The sequence below is a fragment of the Sitophilus oryzae genome, unplaced genomic scaffold, assembly GCF_002938485.1.
Source record: "Sitophilus oryzae breed Bouriz unplaced genomic scaffold, Soryzae_2.0 scaffold_942_pilon_pilon, whole genome shotgun sequence".
In the NCBI taxonomy this organism is placed as follows: domain Eukaryota; kingdom Metazoa; phylum Arthropoda; class Insecta; order Coleoptera; family Curculionidae; genus Sitophilus; species Sitophilus oryzae.
In genome coordinates, this window is record NW_022147575.1 from 2,811,593 (window position 1) to 2,831,744 (window position 20,152).

The following is a 20,152-nucleotide window of genomic DNA, read 5'->3' on the forward strand; positions in this document are numbered from 1 at the left end:
CGTTTACCAAAAATCAGCTTTAAACGTCAAGCAGTTTAAGCAGAATCGTGATTACTCAATGGTCATATTTTATGAAACACTCTGTATAAATTTATAAAAAATCTTAAAATATGTAAAACAACAAAATAACATATACGTGTTTAAGAGTTTTTCCGAAAAACTCACCGGTTTTTAAATAAAAAATATTTTAATATTTGAGGGATAGTTTCACCCCCTTAGAATTCGAGTTTTGAAAAATCCCTTCTTATCGAACCTCTACACCCTAAAGTTAATCCGTTTTCGAAAAATCAGCTTTTTACGTCAAGCGCTTTAAGCAAGATCGTGATTAATCAATGACCATATTTTTCGAAACACCCTGTATACATTTTTAAAAAATCTTAAAATATGTAAAAAAACAAAATAAAATATACGTGTTTAAGCGTTTTTTCGGAAACTTGACCGTTTTTAAAATAAAAAATATTGTAATATTTGAGGGGCGGTTTCGCCCTCTTGGAACTGGAATTTCGAAAAATCCCTTCTTATCGAACCTCTACACCCTAGAATCAACCTGTATGCCAAAATTGAGCTTCTTACGTTGAGTGGTTTGAGCAGGATCGTGATTAATCAGTATGTCAGTCACTTAAGGATTTTATATATTAGTATAGATTCTAAAAGTGTTAGGAAGTATAATTTGTGAAAATTCTAAAAATAAAAATAAAAAAGTAAATACCTATTTTGATATCTTCAGAAGGTCTAACTTGTATTATAATTTATTATTCCAGTTAAAAAACTTTTTAGATTATATCTACTACGGTAGCGAGTATAATTTTAATCACCGGTTTTGCTAGTGGGGCATAATTGGGGCTATTTCGGCTATAACGAAAATTTTTAAAAGTACATTATTATAATTTCAGAAGATGTTCATAAAACATTTAATCACTAGTTGATTAAAAAAGTATACCATTAATATTGCAAATTATATTTTATCCTCTCATAGTAAATTATGTCTATTTAATTTTTTGATTACGTAACGAGCACTTTGTTTACCTACTTGTTTCGTCGAACTGCTTGAATCCATTTTTGCTTTTGATCAAATCGGTGCGGTGTGAGAAACTATAAAGCTACAAAATGTTGTTTCGGGAGAGTATGGGGAGAGTTGAATATCCGCCGGGAAAGTTGAGTTATTGCATCAATGTTATTGCACTCAACAACGCCCTAATTACGGTCTCCTTTACGCGTTAGCATTTTTTCGGCAATTGTATTGACATTTGAAATGAAATTGTCACAACACAACACGACGCCTAGTTCGAATTCTTTTTCACTTATTTTTTACTACCAGAAACAGCGTTACATCACACAAACCTCGTACTTGAGTGTCTTAAGTATCAGTAACTGCACTAGCAAAAAAACTAAAATACTTAAATAGGTATTATGACAAAACCACTCTTGGAATATTATTTTAATGCAATCAACATGACATGAATTTGTTGAAATCAACTGAAATGCACCAATTAAGCCTATACAGGGTGGCGCCTCTCATAGGCCACGGAGGCTCCAAGGAGAACGACAGTTTCTACTGAAATGAAATTTTGTGAGCATATGTAGATTAATGCAAGGCACTTTTTAAAAATATAGAGAGTTCTACAGGGTGCCCCAAAAAAAAAGTTACATATTAAAGTTGTGTTTTTTGTAATGGAACACCCTATATATTAATTGATTTTCGGATTCTGGGGGAAAAATAAAGGTGAGTTTTATAAGAAAAGTATATGAAGTAATGTAAGGTTTTTAACATATTTAAAATTTTCTAGAAATAAAGAACAATTTTTAAATATACAATAAAAGCTACCTAAATTGGAATTTACATGGTATAGCCTAATATATAGTTAAATTAACTATTGTACTTTAAATCAAATTAAAACTTGATCCAAAAAGGTATACAGGGTGAGACAAAATTAATATTGAACATTGGTTATCTTTAAAATATGTTACTCTCTTATTTTAAATGGAACACCCAGTATATTATTTCGATATTCAATGGAAAATTCATGTCTGGTCAAAATACTATTAAGGTTGCCTACCTCTCAAACAAAGATTTTCCTAGATATTTTTATTTAGATGATTTGATCTGAGTAGATCTTTATTATTCGATAAAATTTAGGTGGCTGTGATATGTCTGACGTTACTTCAACATAGTCGAATTAGTCCAACTTTAACCACTAGTATTAAGGTTATCATTTTGTGTCAGTTAAAACAAAAAAAAAATCTCAGAAATTTGCCGAAAATGCAAACTTATCCTACATCAGAGAGAATTGATATGATTCCATTAGTTGGTGAATGCACTGTGCATTCACCAATAATTAATAGAATACTTAGATGCTCCTGATTTTATCTAGTCTGTTTTTTTTTGGGGATATATTTGTGTTTACAAAACTCGACCAACTAGTGTCGACAACATGAGAGAAATTATTGTAGCTGCTTTTCGATGTAGAACTCCACATATGCTTTTTATAATGAAAAGATCCTTTTGAAAAAACAATTATTTTATACATTATTATATTCCGATTTCAACTAGCTAATTTTTGTCGCATAATTATAGGTTCATATCTAGTTTTAATTCTGTAATAATTAAAATATGTTTTAAACGTGTATATTTTTATTACCCTTAAGTATTTTACTCTACAATCTTTAATTTTTGTTAAATTAACAAAAGGTATATCATACAGCAACCTAGATTTTTTCAAAAAATAAAGATTTATTGACGCAAAATCATAAAAATTAAAATATTTCGGTAAATCTATGTCTGAGGGGTAGGCAACCTTAATAATAATTTGAAGGTATATAAATTCCCTATTAAACACCGGAAAAATATACTGGGTGTTCCATTTAAAATAAAGGAGTAACTTGCTTTTAAAAGTGACTAAATGTTCCATATTAATTTTGTTTCACCCTGTATAACTTTTCGGATCAAATTTCAATTTGGTTTAAGTGTAATTAAATATCAGGCTATACAAGGTCAACGAAAAGTTAAGTAGCTGTTATCGAAATTTAAAATTTACTCTTCATTTTCACAAAATATGAAATATGTCAAAATCCTTAGATTTTAGGTATATGCTTCTTTAATAAAACTCACCTTTATTTTTTTCCTAGAATCTGAAAATCAATTAATATATAGGGTGTTCCATTAGAAAACACACAACTTTGATTTGTAACTTTTTTTGGGGACACTCTGTATAATTCTACAAATTTTTTATAAAATGCATTCAGTTAACCTACATATGCGGCCAAAATTTCATTTCGATATAAACTACCGTTCTCCTTGGATCTTCCGCGGCGTATGAGAGGCGCCACTGGGCGCCACCCTATACAGTTTAAGCTCCGTTTATTGATTAAACGCAAATTTTTTACAAATACCTACTTAATTAAGTTTAAAAACAAAAAATACATATTTTAAGGGTTGTAGTATAATTCTTCTCTTTTCCCTTGTACTAAAGTAAATCCACTACCTATACCTATATAACTTCATTATAACAAGAAAGTCATTATCATCATTATTCTCAGCTTATTCAACCATTTCCAATGGTTGAATAAGCTGAGAATAATGATGATGATAGCCACAATATGTCTATTGTTGGCTATGCGGGCCCAAGTTATCCCTGCTAATTTCCTAATATCATGGTCCCATCTCAGGTTCGGTCTTCTTAATTCTAGGTCTCTTAATTCGTCGTGGGTATTTATTTTTTTCGTAGAAAAAACTCCATTCGCCTGTTCGTGAAATCGATATATTATACCTACAATAAATTAATAAAATATAAAGACTTTTTAAACAATACCCTGTATAAGATTTTTTCTCGTTACTTGTCTTTATTTTAACATATACCTACTAATAAAAGTATAAAACATTATTATTGTTTGGGTTTGTTATATATGTCAACATTATTAGAATTAGAATTAAAAAAAAAACAAAAAAAAGAAGAGTTTTTTTTGCTCCATTATCTGTCCTACAATAAATAATTATTTGAATTCGAATATAAACATTCTTGCATTCACCTAAATGTCAAGAAGATTTTAATCGGAATTTATTTTAAAAGAAAAAAAAAGAAAAGGTAGGAATAAGAGAGAGTAGACGCGACTGTTAGAACCTTGATTATAGACAAAGGTTAGAATTAAAAAGAACCTGGAGGCGGGTTAAAAGTGTACTAATTGAACAGGACCGGATTAGGTAAAACTTCAAATAAACAGCAAACAATGATTAAAATTTGCCTTGAGGTAATGTAATATTAATCCATTAAATGTATATTCGTTAAGCTGTAGTAAACTTATGCTTCGTAATTGCGTAACCTAATTTTTAATTTATTGTATATAATTTTGTAGTAGCTGCGTTACGGACCTTTCCCTTGTTCACATTACCTGTGGAATATAACTTGTTACTCCGGTGGGTTTCTTTGAATCGACACCTTTCCTGCTACAACAACTGTGTACAGCACACGACACCATGGTTTTTATGTTTATTTAACAGAAAACACTCAAATTATCGATGAAAAATAGGTATTAATGTTGGGAAAGTTGCACAAATGGCGCAAACGTATTTTCCAATATGGCTGATTTTCTCTGCTAGCAGCTGCTGGCGCCTCCGGTCTCTTATTTCTCGACGAAGAAAATTAACCAATAACCTCAAATATTTCCCGGGTTTTTCTGTTTTGTTTTCATTTGTTATAGTAGCTTCTTCAAACATCAACTGATTTTTCAAAATGAATAAAAGAAAATCAGATGAATATACGGGACATTTTAAGAAATACAAGTAAAGAATGAAATAAATCATATTTACATAAGATAATATAAACATTTTCAGACCAAATGGTACTACGGTACTGTATCAGAGGCCCCCCATTCTGCATATAGATCCGGCTAAAGACACATTTATTTTTCAAGAATTGGAATTAGATAATTATGTTGGAAATGTGTACCCTGGAATGCCCGGACCGCAAAGTGGACCGGTTTGTTAAAAATTCTCCAATCTGTTAGTTTTAGTAAAACATATATATTTAGGTTCCAATTATTCGAATGTTTGGCATAACTAAAGAAGGTAATAGTGTCTGTTGCCATGTACATGGATTTTCCCCATATTTCTACATAAATCTACCTACCACATTTTCGAACGGTGACTTAGGACCGTTTAAGGTAGTTTTTAATTGTTTTAGTATCGTAAGATTTGAGAATATGTACTTCTTTAGGATAAACTTAATGAAGCTTTAATAAATGATATTAGAGGTGGTAATCGAGACGGAATTACTGATGCTGTTTTAATAGTGGAAATAATTAAAGGCAAAAATTTAGTTGAATATCATGGCGACGATGACGAGCCTTTTGCAAAAATTACTTTGTCCCAGCACAAATTTGTTCCTGCTGCAAAAAGACTTTTAAGCACGCAGATTATATATCAGTCACTCAGCAACCACAATTTTCAGTTTTTCGAAAGTAATGTAGATATAGAAACAAGGTAATTTAAAAAAATTAATGATTTAAAAGTCTCCGCTACACATAACATTTTACCTATTCAGTCAAAACTTATGAAGTAAAAGACTGTGTAGAAGCAAAAAACTTCCTTGTAGAAGAAAACTTAACCTTAGTTATTGACGATTTTAAATGCTGCTGTGTATATTAACATAATAATAAATTTGATTTGATTTGATTTGAACCTGACAGGTAAAATGTTATGTCTAGGCGTGGCTTTATAAACGGTTTCTAATAGTCTGAATTGATAGATTTATGGTAGACACAAATATACTGGGTTGCTGTTGGATAGAATTGCCACCAAAGACATGGTACGAAAGAACAGATTTCTCAGCGCATAGCAAAACAAGTAGATGTCAAATCGAAGTGGACGTTGCATGGGATAATTTTATTTCACATGCTCCTGAAGGAGAGTGGGGTGATGTCGCTCAATTTAGGATCCATAGTTTCGATATTGAATGTGCCGGAAGAAAAGGTAAAATAATAACATTTTTGGAAATTACTGTATATTACTGTATAAAATGTTTATAAAAGTGGACACTGGTTATGTAGTTGTTATTTTGTTGGTCTTGTCTACTATTTTATCTTCACAGTTTTCTGTTTTCTACCGAAATGTCCTTTTTTTAAATTGGTTTGATTATTTTTTTAACCTCATTATTTTTTGTATATTTTACTTTTGTAATTTCAAAATCAGGACTCTAACGCACTGACGACCAGGTCGCTGTTGCCTGTAATACCATTAAATCAAATGATACAACGCGCACTAACGACCTGGCCGTTGGCTGGTCGCAGCGACCAGTAGACTGCACTAAAATATTTTCTGCCGCTTGTTGCCGCTTTTCTTCCAAATTAATAATTTTTCAGATGAAATCCCTCAAATCCAACGCAAAATTTTCTGTAAGATATAGTGTTTTAGTGTAGTTTTTACACACGTGCAGAAAAACCAAAGAATTAGTATACAGACTAGATCAAAGGGAAACTTAAATCTAGTCTTTTTTATCAAGGGTCGATTCTAGTAAAAATTCAAAACATTTTTATATGATATACTCTATTGATATGATAGGTATCTGTTATTATACCTTCGAGTTTCGATGGTAGAGAATAAAAAAATCATATTTAAAGTTTCTTTTTGATCTACCCTGCGTAATCTTTTTTTCCTATACAATGTGTGAAAACTATACTAATTACCCTACTGTAATTGCCATTAATATTTTAAATGCATTATTTAATATTAGAACATTTAATAAGCTCATGAATAGGAACTTTGCTTTTTAGTTAACTCGAATATTTTAACATTTCTGAAAACAATATTTGGTAAAAATCAATCCACCAAATCTTATTGGTAAAACGTAAAAAATCGTTAGATCTGACAGCCCTGCTAAAACTGGTCGTTCATCTGTACGCAATATAAAGCTTTTAAAGCTTTTAATAAAAAAAAGACTTCATTGTGTTGGTAAAATGTTAATTGCAGTTGCTTATTACATCCCCTTGTATTGACGCCAAGCTACGCCGCTGGCCATATCCATTATTTTTGACACGCCCTGTATATTTAATTTTAATTTACAGGAATATTTCCCGAACCAAAAATAGATCCAATCATTCAGATAGCAAACGTTATACAGCTACACGGTGTCAAAGAAGTAATGGCGAGAAATATATTTTGTTTAAAATCTTGTGCCCCTATAGGTCACGCGGAGGTATTTTTAAAATATTTTTAATTAAGAAAAAAAATGTAACTAATTTTTTTAACAGGTATATTGTTACGAAGATGAGTCCAAGATGTTGGAAGCCTGGGCTCAATTTGTAAGGGAACTGGATCCAGATATATTCACGGGATACAATATAAATAATTTTGATTTCCCTTATTTGTTAGAGAGGGCCAAACATTTAAAAGTTCAGAACTTTGATTTCTTGGGCCGGTTATTGAATGTTAGGTACAAATAAAAAAAATCCACGAAATAAATAAACTAAGAAGAGTTTGAACACAATTATTGCACATACAACGGTCGCGTCTTTGTTTATATTTATCCATATTGTCATATTTTAGAAAAATATCAGTTGGACACAATTTTATCTTATATAGACCCCGGCAATAGTGTGTCGGAATAATAGCTCCAGAAAAGTGCAAACCTAAAGTATGTAGTAGCAGGGGCGGATACAGGAATTTATTTTAGGGGGGGTCTAAATAAAAAGTAACGTAGGATATGCTTTTTAAACCGCCATTTTTAACCCAAAAGCCTAATATTTAAACCAATTTACATATTTTAGGGGGGGAGCTTGGCCCCATGGCCCCCCCTCTGTATCCGCCACTGTGTAGTAGGATGTATTTCAGGAAAATAATTTAACTTTTATAGAGTGGTTCAAAAAAGTGTGAGTGGATTGGGATGATTTTTTTAAAATGAAACATTATGTATATTATTGCATTTTTGGCTTCCTTTCAGATCACTTTACATAATCCTAAAATATGAGTAAATATATTTCGATAGTTTCAAAAATATTAATAAATAAATAAAAAATATATATTTTTCAACCTTAAAAATATTACTACAAATACGAGAACTGTCCTGAAATCAAAATTATATTACAAATGGAAAAAAATTAGAAAGGAAAAATGCAATAATAGACAGGGTGTTCCATTTAAAAAAATCATCCCGATCCACTACACTTTTTTGAGCCAACCTATAGAAGTTAAAATATTTTCATGAAATATATCCCCGTACATACTTTAAGTTTGCACTTTAACAAAATTCGCAAGTTTTTTATTCTAGGAGACTTACACACAGACTTTTTTATTGAGATCTATCGCTCCAGAAAATATTCAAACTTATTTTAGAAACACACTGTATAGTAATTAATATTATTAGTCCATGATTAAAACTAGACAATGTTGCCTGAATGGAGAAAGTTTTATTTAAAATTATGTTATTTTAATTAAAAATTATGTTATTTTAAATTAACTATATAGACCATTGCTTATTTACACTGTACAGTCGAAAAAACGGAATCAGTTGGCTCAGTAAAACAAACGACGATCATTGATTTCTATATTATGTATGTTCAGTTCTATGTTTACTTATTTCTCTTAAAAAACATTTCGTTTTTAAAGTTTCTGACTTAATAATAAATTATTTAACAGATCCCAAATCAAAGAAACAACTACTCAGACCAAAATAGGTAAGAGAATGTACAAAACGATTAATTTTGAAGGGCGCGTACCTTATGACATGCTGTTGGTAATAAAAAGAGATTTTAAGCTTAGATCTTACACGCTAAACAGTGTGTGCCAAGAAATCTTGGGTGAACAAAAGGAAGATGTTCATTATAGTATTATTACTGATCTGCAAAATGGAGATGAACAAACAAGGAGAAGGTAAGTTATAACTGATTTTAGTTTTAAAAGCATCCTGTGGTAAAAAAATATGGTGTGAAAAATTGATTATTTCTGTGGGATCGAACTTTAGATCTTATAAACTTCGTTGATAAGTAAATTCGCTTCATTTTTGTTGAAGGATACATACGTCAGCAACATTCGATCTTACTCTCTAAGCATTCGACTATCTGATTGTCTTTATTTTTTACACTGACAATCGTCTGTCCTCCTTTTGTGTATATGTCATTTTTACGAAATAAATTAAAATTTTAGCCCGGGAAATACATATACCGGATAGTCTCAAAAGTGGCTCACCTCTATACCTTTTTTATTTTTTGTAAATGTCAAAATATATGATATGATATTCTATTCAAAGTCTCATTGTCTATAGAATAAGGTAAAAATATACCGAGGGTGCCATTTTAAATTTGTTGTAGTAATTTCCGGTGAAATAGGAAACAATTGAATACGTCAATCCATACTAATCTATGTTATTTTTTTTTATCTGAAAAAACGAGATAAGAGTTAAGCACTTTAACACCTAAGATAAACGGCATAAAAGTTAAGCACTTTTACTCCTAAGGGCTCGAACACACTGACGACCAGGTCGCACCGGCCGGGCCGCTGCTACCTCTAAAACCATTAAATCAAATGATACCGCGCACACTAACGTCCTGGCCGTCCGTTGGTCGTTGCGACCAGTAGACTTTCTATCCACCAGACTACACTAAAATATTATAATTTTCTGCCGCTTGTTGCCGGTTTTCTTCTAAATTAATAATTTTTCAGATGAAATCCCTCAAATTCAACGCAGAATATTTTCTTTTCTTTAAGATATAGTGTTTTAGTGTAGTTTTTGCACACGTGCAGAAAATCCAAAGAAATAGTATACAGACTGGATCAAAGGGAAACTTAAATCTAGTCCCCTTTTTTATCAAAAGTCGATTGTAGTAAAAGTTCAAAATATTTTTATATGACATACTCTATATATGGTTTGGTTTGGTTTGGTATGATACCTGTTATTATACCTTCGAGTTTCGATGTTAAAAAATAAAAAAATCATATTTAAAGTATTTCTACAACCACTTGTTTTTTTTTATTAAATTATTATTTTTAGTTGTATTGTAGTCATGTACAAGGAGGACAACTGTATTTTAAATATTATATTTAATTTCACGTTTTTCAAACGGGGTCCATTAGACTATATTTCTACTAGGTACATTATTTTTTAAAAAAATTAAGAGTAAAAGTAACTTAAACATTCATAAAAATAAAAGTATTTACTGTTGTAGATTCTCAGTAACAATAAAAAAGAGGAATTTATATTGTAAACATTGAAATAACTGGAAGCTAAACTTTCTACCTGCTTATATTTAGAGCCAGTGTCTGACGACCTCTTTTTACGATGGCCCTAATATGTTTACTTTTAAAGTCGATAAGAGCCATTCAAGAATATTTTAAATGCATTATTTAATATTATAACATTTAATAAGCTCATGAATAGCAACTTCGCTTTTTAGTTAACTCGGATATTTTAACATTTCTGAAACTTAATTCTTTCTGAAACAATATTTGGTAAATGAACATAAATGAAACATAATTGGTAAAACGTAAAAAAAACGTTAGATCTGACAACTCTGTTGAAACTGGTTGTTCATCTGGCCGCAGCTATAAACGCAATACATCCGGCCAGCCGACGGCCAGGTCGTTGCGACCTGGTCGTCAGTGAGTTAGAGCCCTAGGCACAAAAGTACAAAAATATATTATTGAAGTGACATAAAGTGTCAAATTCAACGAGCGTAATTTTAAATTGTTTTATATTATTTGGGACGTTTGAAATTGTTTAAAAAATTATTTGTGGCGTTTGAAAAAAAATAGCATATTCTATTCGGAGTAAAAATTACTTTTTGTGCCTCGCCGGTATGTCGTCAAACGTACAGTCTCGCCACAAAAAGTATAATTTTTACTCCTAATAAGATAATATACTATTTTTTGTTTTGACAATATACTATTTTTTAAGTTTATAAACTCTGATAGAATTAGCATACATTTAAAATATTATTTTTTTTAGTAATAAAATATCTCTTGTGGCTAAGTATTTGCTGGTCACTGTAGAAATAGAAATTTTTATTTATGTATATTTTAGATTAGCAGTCTATTGTCTAAAAGACGCTGATTTACCCCTAAGACTCATTAATACTGTCCTAAGCTTCACAAATGATGTAGAAATGGCCAGAGTCACCGGTGTGCCCATCACAAGTCTTTTAACAAAGGGTGAACAAGTTAAAGTTGTAGCCCAATTATTAAGACATGTAAGTCCTACATATTATTAAAAAACGGCGCACTAATATTTCTTACAGGCTAGAGAAGCAGGATATTTTATGCCTGCTCATCAAGGGACACCAGCCCAAGAACAGTATGAAGGGGCTACTGTAATTGAGCCTGCTCGAGGCTATTACACAGATCCTATTGCGACTCTCGATTTCAGTTCTTTGTATCCAAGTATCATGATAGCGCATAATTTATGTTACACAACATTAATTAAAAGTACTATAATGAAGGATAAGTTGGGGTATGTATTAGTTTTTTCTCTTAAATTAAATTTGAACTGTTCTTAGGAAAATAATTTGACATAGGTATAAATATGAACAATGTCTTTATATTAACTTATTTCTTTGAAAAAATATTCCATTGATATTTTTAGGTTAACAAATGATCAGGTAACATCAACGCCTGTAAATTCTTTGTTTGTCAAGTCTTCTGTACGTCCAGGTCTGTTGCCCCACATTTTACAGCATCTTCTGGCTGCAAGAAAGAAAACTAAGGCATTACTAAAAGATGCCAAAGATCCGGTTTTGAAGGCTGTGCTAAATGGTCGACAGTTGGCTTATAAGATATCCGCTAATTCAGTTTATGGATTTACTGGGGCGCAAGTGGGCAAGTTGCCGTGTTTGGAAATATCAGGAGTAAGTTTTGTCACAGCCATTTTTTTTATTCTATGTCAACATTTACATATTCTGTTAATGCGCCATTTACAAATGATGTTACTGCGCCATTTACAAATTCTGTTACTGCGTCATTTACAAATTCTGTTACTGCGCCATTTACAAATTTGTCACTGCCATTTACAAATTTGTCATTGCGCCATTTACAAATTTGTCACTGCCATTTACAAATTTGTCATTGCGCCATTTACAAATTTTGTTATTGCGCCATTTACAAATTTTGTTACTGCGCTATTTACAAATTATGTTATACTATTGCAAATTTTGTCTACACCATTTACTTATTCTATTACTGTGCCATTTGCAAATTATGTTATACTATTACAAATTTTGCCACCATTTACTTATTATATTACTGCGCTATTTACAAATGCTGTCACTTGTGCCATTTACAAATTCTGTTACTGAGCCATTTAAAAAATATGTTATTATACTATTAGAAATTCTCTCACAACGTATTTTTTTTTGTTTAAAATTTGAAGTGGAATTTACAGTTTGTAAATGACATTGTATGATTTACAAACTCTGTCACTGCGCCATTTACAAACTCGCGTGTAACTTGTAAATGGCGCGTTTTTGAAGAAATCCTTGATTTTAAATTCATGTGGATTCACTGGCTTTTTTAAAAGACAAATCTACCGTTTTTTTTTTGTTTTTCAGTCTTTTTTGTGTTTTTTTTTATAAGTATGGCTTTGTTTCCTTAATTGAAAACAGCTAAAATTGGTTTTTACAGATGCAGATGCCCATGCATGTTATTATATGCAAATTATTGCATGATATTTAATCCGTTTTTCGCATAAATTTTTTGGGGTCACCCTATATAACCAAAATAACTGGAAAACGTGTAGGAAACGTCTTATCGAAAAATTCTATGCGAAACTTCCCTTAGCCTTGATTTTTTTACTAGGAATCACCTGAATATTCATTTAAGCCCTGTATATATTATCAATCTAAATTTATTACTTAATGTTAATTTTAGAGTGTAACCGCCTACGGTCGTGCTATGATAGAACAAACCAAACAGGAGGTGGAACAGCACTACACCATCCAAAACGGCTACGAAACCGACGCCAAAGTTATTTATGGTGATACAGATTCCGTTATGGTGAATTTCAAAGTAAAAACGCTAGAACGAAGTATGGAACTGGGCAAAGAAGCAGCCGAATTGATCAGTACAAAATTTATCAGTCCTATCAAATTAGAATTCGAAAAAGTTTATTATCCGTATTTGTTGATTAATAAGAAGAGGTATGCCGGTTTATATTTCACTAAGCCAGATAAGTATGATAAAATGGACTGTAAAGGAATTGAGACTGTTCGAAGAGATAATTGCACATTGGTAGTTGATGTAATTGGTACCTGTTTACAGAAGCTCTTGATTGATAGGTAGAGTATATAATAGATAATCGGGTATTTTACTTTATTTGAACTTTTTTTTGAATTTTTTGTAAAGTTCAATTCACATAAGCAAGATGTATCTTTGAGATGAAAACTTACTTACTGCCATTACTCGCTGACGAGTATTTGACACGCATTAGAAGATTACGCAAGAAAGGTTATGCAAGGCGTTTTCTTTCGTGATGTTATCTCTCTTCCGCACTTCGGGCATTCAAAAAGTTCATTACTTTGTTGCTTCTTTACTTTTTCGTTGTCGTTGTTAACTGAGTTTAGATTCTTCTCCATTGCGTCCTATTGTTTGCTGCTTCCTCCCACTGATTCTGCATGCTTATTCCCTTTAAATTTTCATTAAAAATATCCTTGAACCTTTTGAGTTGTCCACCCGGTTTCCTCTTACCGTCTACAAGCTCACTGTGAAGAAAAGATCTCGGTAGACGGTTTTCTTGCATCTTGCATATTTCTTAAGACAGTTTTCTTGCATCGCAGTTAGCTTTTTCAAGGACCGATACGTTTGAGACATGATGGTACCATTTGATTCTCAATACTTGTCTAAGGTGTCCCTGTTGCAACTTGTTTAATGCGTTCATTCGATGGCTCTGTTGAACTTGTTTAACTAACTGCTTTGTTTGTATCTACAATACAAATGGGGTCGAAGACGGGTTGCAACATTTTAAAATTCGCCCTGTACTTCAGGAACTAAGAGGGCTAGGACAAATCTGTTTGTAGTATCTTTAGTTTCATAAAAAAGTAGCACAGTAATGTTAAAACTGTATCTTTGTATCTCTATTCATAAACGAAAAATCCCATAAAACGCTCGAAAATTGTACACCCTATACGTTCCATAAGTAACCTCAAGTGTGAAATCTTATGCCGGGTCCAGACCAAGCAGACAAAACAACGACATGACAGAAATATTCATGTTTTACGACAAAATTGCGACAAATCCAATACATTTCTGCGACATTTTTGTCTCATTTTTGTTTTGTTTCAAAATTCGGAGACTTTTCAATGTCCCGTCTCGAGTCGGCAAAGATCAAAGTGTCTATGTTTTGTTCATATATTTTACGAGAAGTTGGCGCAATGTGGATGGCGTGTACTGCCAACAGTAGGAGACCAGTGAAATCACACATGGTTACTAAAACTCATTTGCAACAACTGAACTTTTGACTTTGTTGTACTTTTGTCCTTCTGGTGTGGACAATTTGTCTCAAGTTTGTCTTGTCAAAATTCCCCATTTTTTGTCGCAAGTTTGTCTTACTTTTGTCTCAAAATCGTGTTTACTTTTTGTCGCCTTGTTTGGACCTGGCATTAGATTTTTTTTTTAAAGTTGAGATAAGATTGGGAAAAAATATGGAAAACGCTGGATTTATATTTATGCATATTAAACAACGTTTTAGGGATCCAGATGGGGCAGTGAACTATGCAAAATTAGTTATTTCGGATCTCCTGCAGAATAACATTGATATATCACAATTAGTAATCACAAAAGAATTATCGAAAGAGGATTATGCAGCTAAGCAAGCGCACGTTGAACTTGCAAAGAAAATGAAGAAGAGAGACCCAGGAAACGCTCCTAAAATCGGCGACAGAATTCCATACGTTATAACTGCCGGAAATAGAAATGCCAAAGCATTTGAAAAAGCAGAAGTCAGTTTTTTTTTCAATTTCTTGAAACCGTTTTTCATATTTGTATGATTTTTTTAGGATCCAATATATGTGCTGGAAAACAACATTCCTATCGACGCACGTTATTATTTAGAAAATCAGTTATCCAAACCTTTAGTTAGGATTTTTCAACCAATATTAGGCGATAATGCCGAGTCTATACTGTTGCGTAAGTAATATTTTAAAAATAGAACTTTGAAAATCTATTACGATAAAAATATGTACTTTTTATGATAATATACAGGGTGGTCCGAGCTATATTCCGGAAACTTCGGCAGCATATTCTGCAGATAAAAATAAGTAAAAAAGTTTGTATAAATGTATGTCCTAAAATGCTTAGTTGCGGAGATACAGGGTGTAGAAGTTTCATTTTTAATTCAATTTTTTCCAAATAATTTCTGAAGTAACATCCAATATTTGGATGAAAATTGGTGCCTGGTAGTTTTTTGACATGAAAAATTTGATTTTGATATCAATTTTATTCAATATGACTAACTGGTTTGAAAAGTAATAACTTTTCGTCTGTACCTGTATAAAACTACTGAGTAAAAAAATATACATTTACGGCGTTTTTTACGTGAAAAAGGTCTCTTAGTAAAAAATCGCTACGAGAATTGGTTTTCGAGATATTTGGAATCGAAATTATCAATACCTGTCATCATTGACGTAAATTAAACATGTGGACTAAATAGTTATTAGACTGAAATCATAAATTTGAAATGTTTTTGTGCCAAAAGTTCAAGAGAAACTGTTTTATCATCATTTTTTGCAGAAAAATTTATGATTAAAGAAGTAAAAATTTCCCAAATTTATTATTTCAGTGAAATAACTATCTACTCAACGTGTTTATTTTTCGTCAATAATGACATGTGTTGTCTATTTCCATTCTAAATATCTTAAGGACGGTTCCTCGTAGCGATTTTTACAAAGAGATATTTTTTCGCTCGGTGGTTTTATACAGGTACAAACAAAAAGTTATTACATTTCAAAACAGTTAAAACACATGTAGGTGGCGCCCTCTAGTAGTAGGAGTCATATTGACATCAAAATCAAATTTCTTATGTCAATAAACTTCTAGACACCAATTTTCATCCATATATTGAGGTTATTTCAGAAATTATTTGGAAAAAATCGAAATAAAAATGAAACTTCTACACCCTGTATCTCCGAAGCATTTTAGGACATATATTTATATGAACATTTTTACATATTTTTATCTGCAGAATATGCTGCCGAAGTTTCAGGAATACAGTTCGGATCACCCTCTGTATATATTTCTTATCATCAATGCTAAATTTTAATAGTTATTTGAAACGCCACTACGACGCGTTTTTTTTTCTTGTTCATAAGGTATGAATCACAATTTTCAGGTGGTGAACATACTAGAACAAGAACAGTAGTCACGTCAAAAGTGGGAGCTTTGTCAGCTTTTACTCAAAAGAAAGAAACATGTTTAGGGTGTAAATCTGTTTTGCCTAAAGGGTATGAAAATGAAGCAGTTTGCGCGCACTGCAAACCAAAGGAAGCAAGCATTTTCCAGCAAGAACTGTGCCATCATAGAATGCTAGAAGACCGATTTTCAGAATTGTTTACAGGTATTAACCCTCAACTGGCGCGGTGAATTTTTGTAACGCTTATGGCGTGCTGGGGTCCGACCGATTCCAATTTTTTTTCAGTTTAAAATACATGATGAAGAGATTTTATAAAAAGCTTGTTATTTTAACACTGTTTACAATATATTCAAACTTGTGAACAAACAATTTCATTAATTCTCAACAAATTAATAAGAACAGACAAAAATAAAGTAAAACGCATTTTTTAGGAATTTTTGACAACCGAAATATAACTTGGCTAAGAAACCCATAGAAATTAAAAACATATATTTTATGATTTTACCGTATTATTAAAAGTACAAACAACTGAAATGTGAAGCTAAAGCAAAGAGTAGATAAGACAAGAGACGACAGTGAACAAAGAAGTCGAATTTCGCGAGAGAGACGCAGATATATTAAAATTTAAAGGTCCCATCAAGTCCCATTTTGTCTGTTGCCAAGTATATTTCTTTGAAAAATAAACAAGATTTTCTGAAAATAAATTAATATAAGAAGGTATAAGTAACGTATGTTAATACGGAAATGTAAATTTTTAGTTTAGGTTGGTTTAGGTTCTTTTTTCGCAATGTACTGATAATATCAAAGAAACATGACTAACTAAGTTGATCGATTTCAAAGATAAACAGATAAAATCTGAAAATCTGACAACGGCGAATTTTATTTATTCTAACCTATGATTTTAGGACGCTAATCAGCTGTGCTAATCAGGCTTAAACATAAACAAATCTTATTAGTTGTTTTCTTGCATTTTTGCCTTTTTAAAGTGTGTTTTCAGAGTTTTTCGATATATTATCGTTTTAAGAGTTTTTAAGGTTTAATTATAGTATCGTTTTTGTTGCGTACTAATTTGTAATTATTGTTAAATATGAATACTGAACAGGACACACGAGTAGCAGGAAAAGACGAGATGGTGGCAATGTGTGTGCTTATAAAGACTGCAAAAATAGATCTTATTCTTCGACAAACATAATATTTCACTCTTTTCCAAAGGATCCTGAAAAGTATTTTTATAGAAATATACTATATAATTATGTTATTAAACTAAATGTAATCCAAAGATCGAAGACATGGTTAGAAGCTTGTAATATAATTTTTTATATTTTGTACATAAACTCCACATTGTGATATTACACTTGTTCAAGTCCACATGTAAAAAAAATACACGTAAATAATTAAATAAAACATTTCTTACAAATCGACTTGGTCACTTTATCTTGTTTACCAACGATATACAAAATATTGCTTTAATTATCTTTATTCCTCGACAAATATGTTTCTAATTATAATTTATTTTATATAATATTTAGAAAACTCATTTTTTTTTTTCGTTTCTATTTATTTCTTTTCCCATACAGTATAACTATTCATAAGCTATACAGGCAAGTTTTAATAATAGTCTATTTCAAATTTCCCGCGAAAAAATTACGAAAATTTAAAGGGACAAGCGAGACGAGGTCACTCTCCCCACCACTCAAACATGAAAGGTACCGCGCGAACTGTCGTCTCTTGTCTTATCTACTCTTTGGCTAAAGTAATAAACATAAATTATTTTCAACAAAACTGCAAACCTTGAATGTACATAACTTTTTCAAATACAGTTCATGCTAATATATAGGATCTGCATTTGCCGCACATGGATCGTGCACATTTGATTCATGAGATTTTTGTTTTTTGTCATTTCTTCATTGACATATGGTTGCCATATACCACATCTCTTTCTTTTCTGGTATTGATTATTCAATTTTCTCTCTTCTAAAAGTAAAAGATTCAGAATCGGAGTTGTGGTTACTCTTTGGAGAAAAATCAATGTCTCGATGGTCTTCATCTCACTTAAGCCTCTTTAAGTTCATCAAACCACTCAATTAATGCTTCCTCAAACTTAACGTCCCAGTGAGGCACACTTTTTAGACTACCCACCATCCTAATAATGTAACATTCTTGGCGTGGTGGTGCCACACAGACCTCAATGAAACTTTAGCCCCCGCTGGTAGGAACAATACTTGATAAAATCAAGTGCGCCTTTAACAGTTGCACATTGGTACCCTAACTTAAAGGTAAATGGCGCGGCAAGACCTAATTCTTAAACGTAAACATTTTACAGAGGTTTAAATAGTGCTTGGTGTCCGCTGGACCCCACCACGCCAGTTGAGGGTTACATTAATTTAAAGGTTAAGGTCGATTTATAAACTGAAAACGTTGCGGTTCGACGCCCGACGTTACGGTCGGTAAAAAGTTTGTTTATACGCAGGATGTTTTGTTGATTATAAATTATTCGGTTGTTGTTGCGGTTGACGTTTTACGTCAAAAATTAACCAATATTTAACTTCGACAGGAACGTTGACCTTGAAACGTTAGTAATAGCCGATAGAAATAATCGCAACCGCAACGTCGAACCGCACCGTTTTCAATTTATAAATCGACCTTTACACTTGAGCCCAAGAATTTATAAGATATTGCCTTTAAAAAAAACAAAGAAAACAAAAATAAAAATTGATGTTAAAAATATTTTTTTTTATAACAGAGTGTCAAAGATGCCAAGGTTCATTACATGAAGAGATTTTATGCACTAGCAGAGACTGTCCTATCTTTTATATTAGAAAAAAGGTTCAAATGGAGTTAGATAATTCGAAAAAGAAAGTAGCTAGGTTTGGAGATCCTTTAGCTGTTGAGGAGGATGAATCATCAAATCAAGATATATTTTAATACATACTTCTTATTACTTCATGGCTTTTGTTTTATTTATAAACATTGTTTTGTTTAAAGTATTATATAAATAAAACCGTTTTTTAAGTGTCATTTATCTACTTACATTTCTTAAGAAATTATTTTATCCAAAAAATAAAAATAAAAATGATAATTCTTGTCTATCCTATAATTGACTTAACATTTATCACAAACTCATAGTTAACTCAGAGGAGATATCTGACTAGGTTCGTCTGACTGACATTGTCATTTAATGGTAATTAGAAAGGTCGCCATGACGAAATTCACAAAGAATTAAGTTTCAGAAATGTTAAAATATCCGAGTTAACTAAAAAGCGAAGTTGCTATTCATGAGCTTATTAAATGTTCTAATATTAAATAATGCATTTAAAATATTCTTGGATTTTTCGTTAATAAAAACTGGTGTGGTAAATGGAGTAAGTAAAATCTCCAACCCCGACTACACGATAACGTCGTTTTTTCCATGTTTTTCAAATCCGCGATGCCTGCTATTCCATCCGTCGTTTCATAACAGAATATTCTACATCCTACGTCTATGTAATTTAATATGTGTAGAGTGAGACAAGTAACTCGTGAGACTTTGTGAATTATATCAATAAAGGACAAAAACAGTATTGTTCCTAAAGGTGCGTCCAGAATTGAGCATTTTAGCCCGAACGAACCGAGCGCGCACGAACAAGCAGAACAAAAAGCATTGTGTACGCGCGACCGACAGAAAGGGAGATATTCTGTTTCTTTTTTCTACTGATATGCACTTCTACTGATGGCTCTTATCAACTTTAGAAGTAAACATATTAGGACCATCGTAAAAAAAGGTCGTTAGACACTGGCTCTAAATATAAGCAGGTAGAAAGTTTAGCTTTCAGTTATTTCAATGTTTATAATAT

The 20,152-nt window shown here is 31.8% G+C and overlaps 1 protein-coding gene across 1 annotated transcript; it reads left to right on the top strand.

Moving 5' to 3' along the window:
• The first annotated feature begins 4,632 nt into the window (after positions 1-4,632).
• LOC115891039 (DNA polymerase delta catalytic subunit) lies at positions 4,633-19,260 on the top strand. The gene is made up of 16 exons (XM_030911433.1): positions 4,633-4,777; positions 4,829-4,973; positions 5,026-5,157; positions 5,211-5,476; positions 5,742-5,965; positions 7,057-7,187; positions 7,243-7,424; positions 8,627-8,860; positions 11,007-11,172; positions 11,221-11,432; positions 11,565-11,826; positions 12,845-13,251; positions 14,661-14,910; positions 14,968-15,097; positions 16,299-16,523; positions 19,063-19,260. Exons 1-16 carry the CDS (start codon positions 4,728-4,730, stop codon positions 19,242-19,244), a joined length of 3,198 nt encoding a protein of 1,065 aa, XP_030767293.1. The 5' UTR covers positions 4,633-4,727; the 3' UTR covers positions 19,245-19,260.
• The last annotated feature ends 892 nt before the right edge of the window (positions 19,261-20,152 follow it).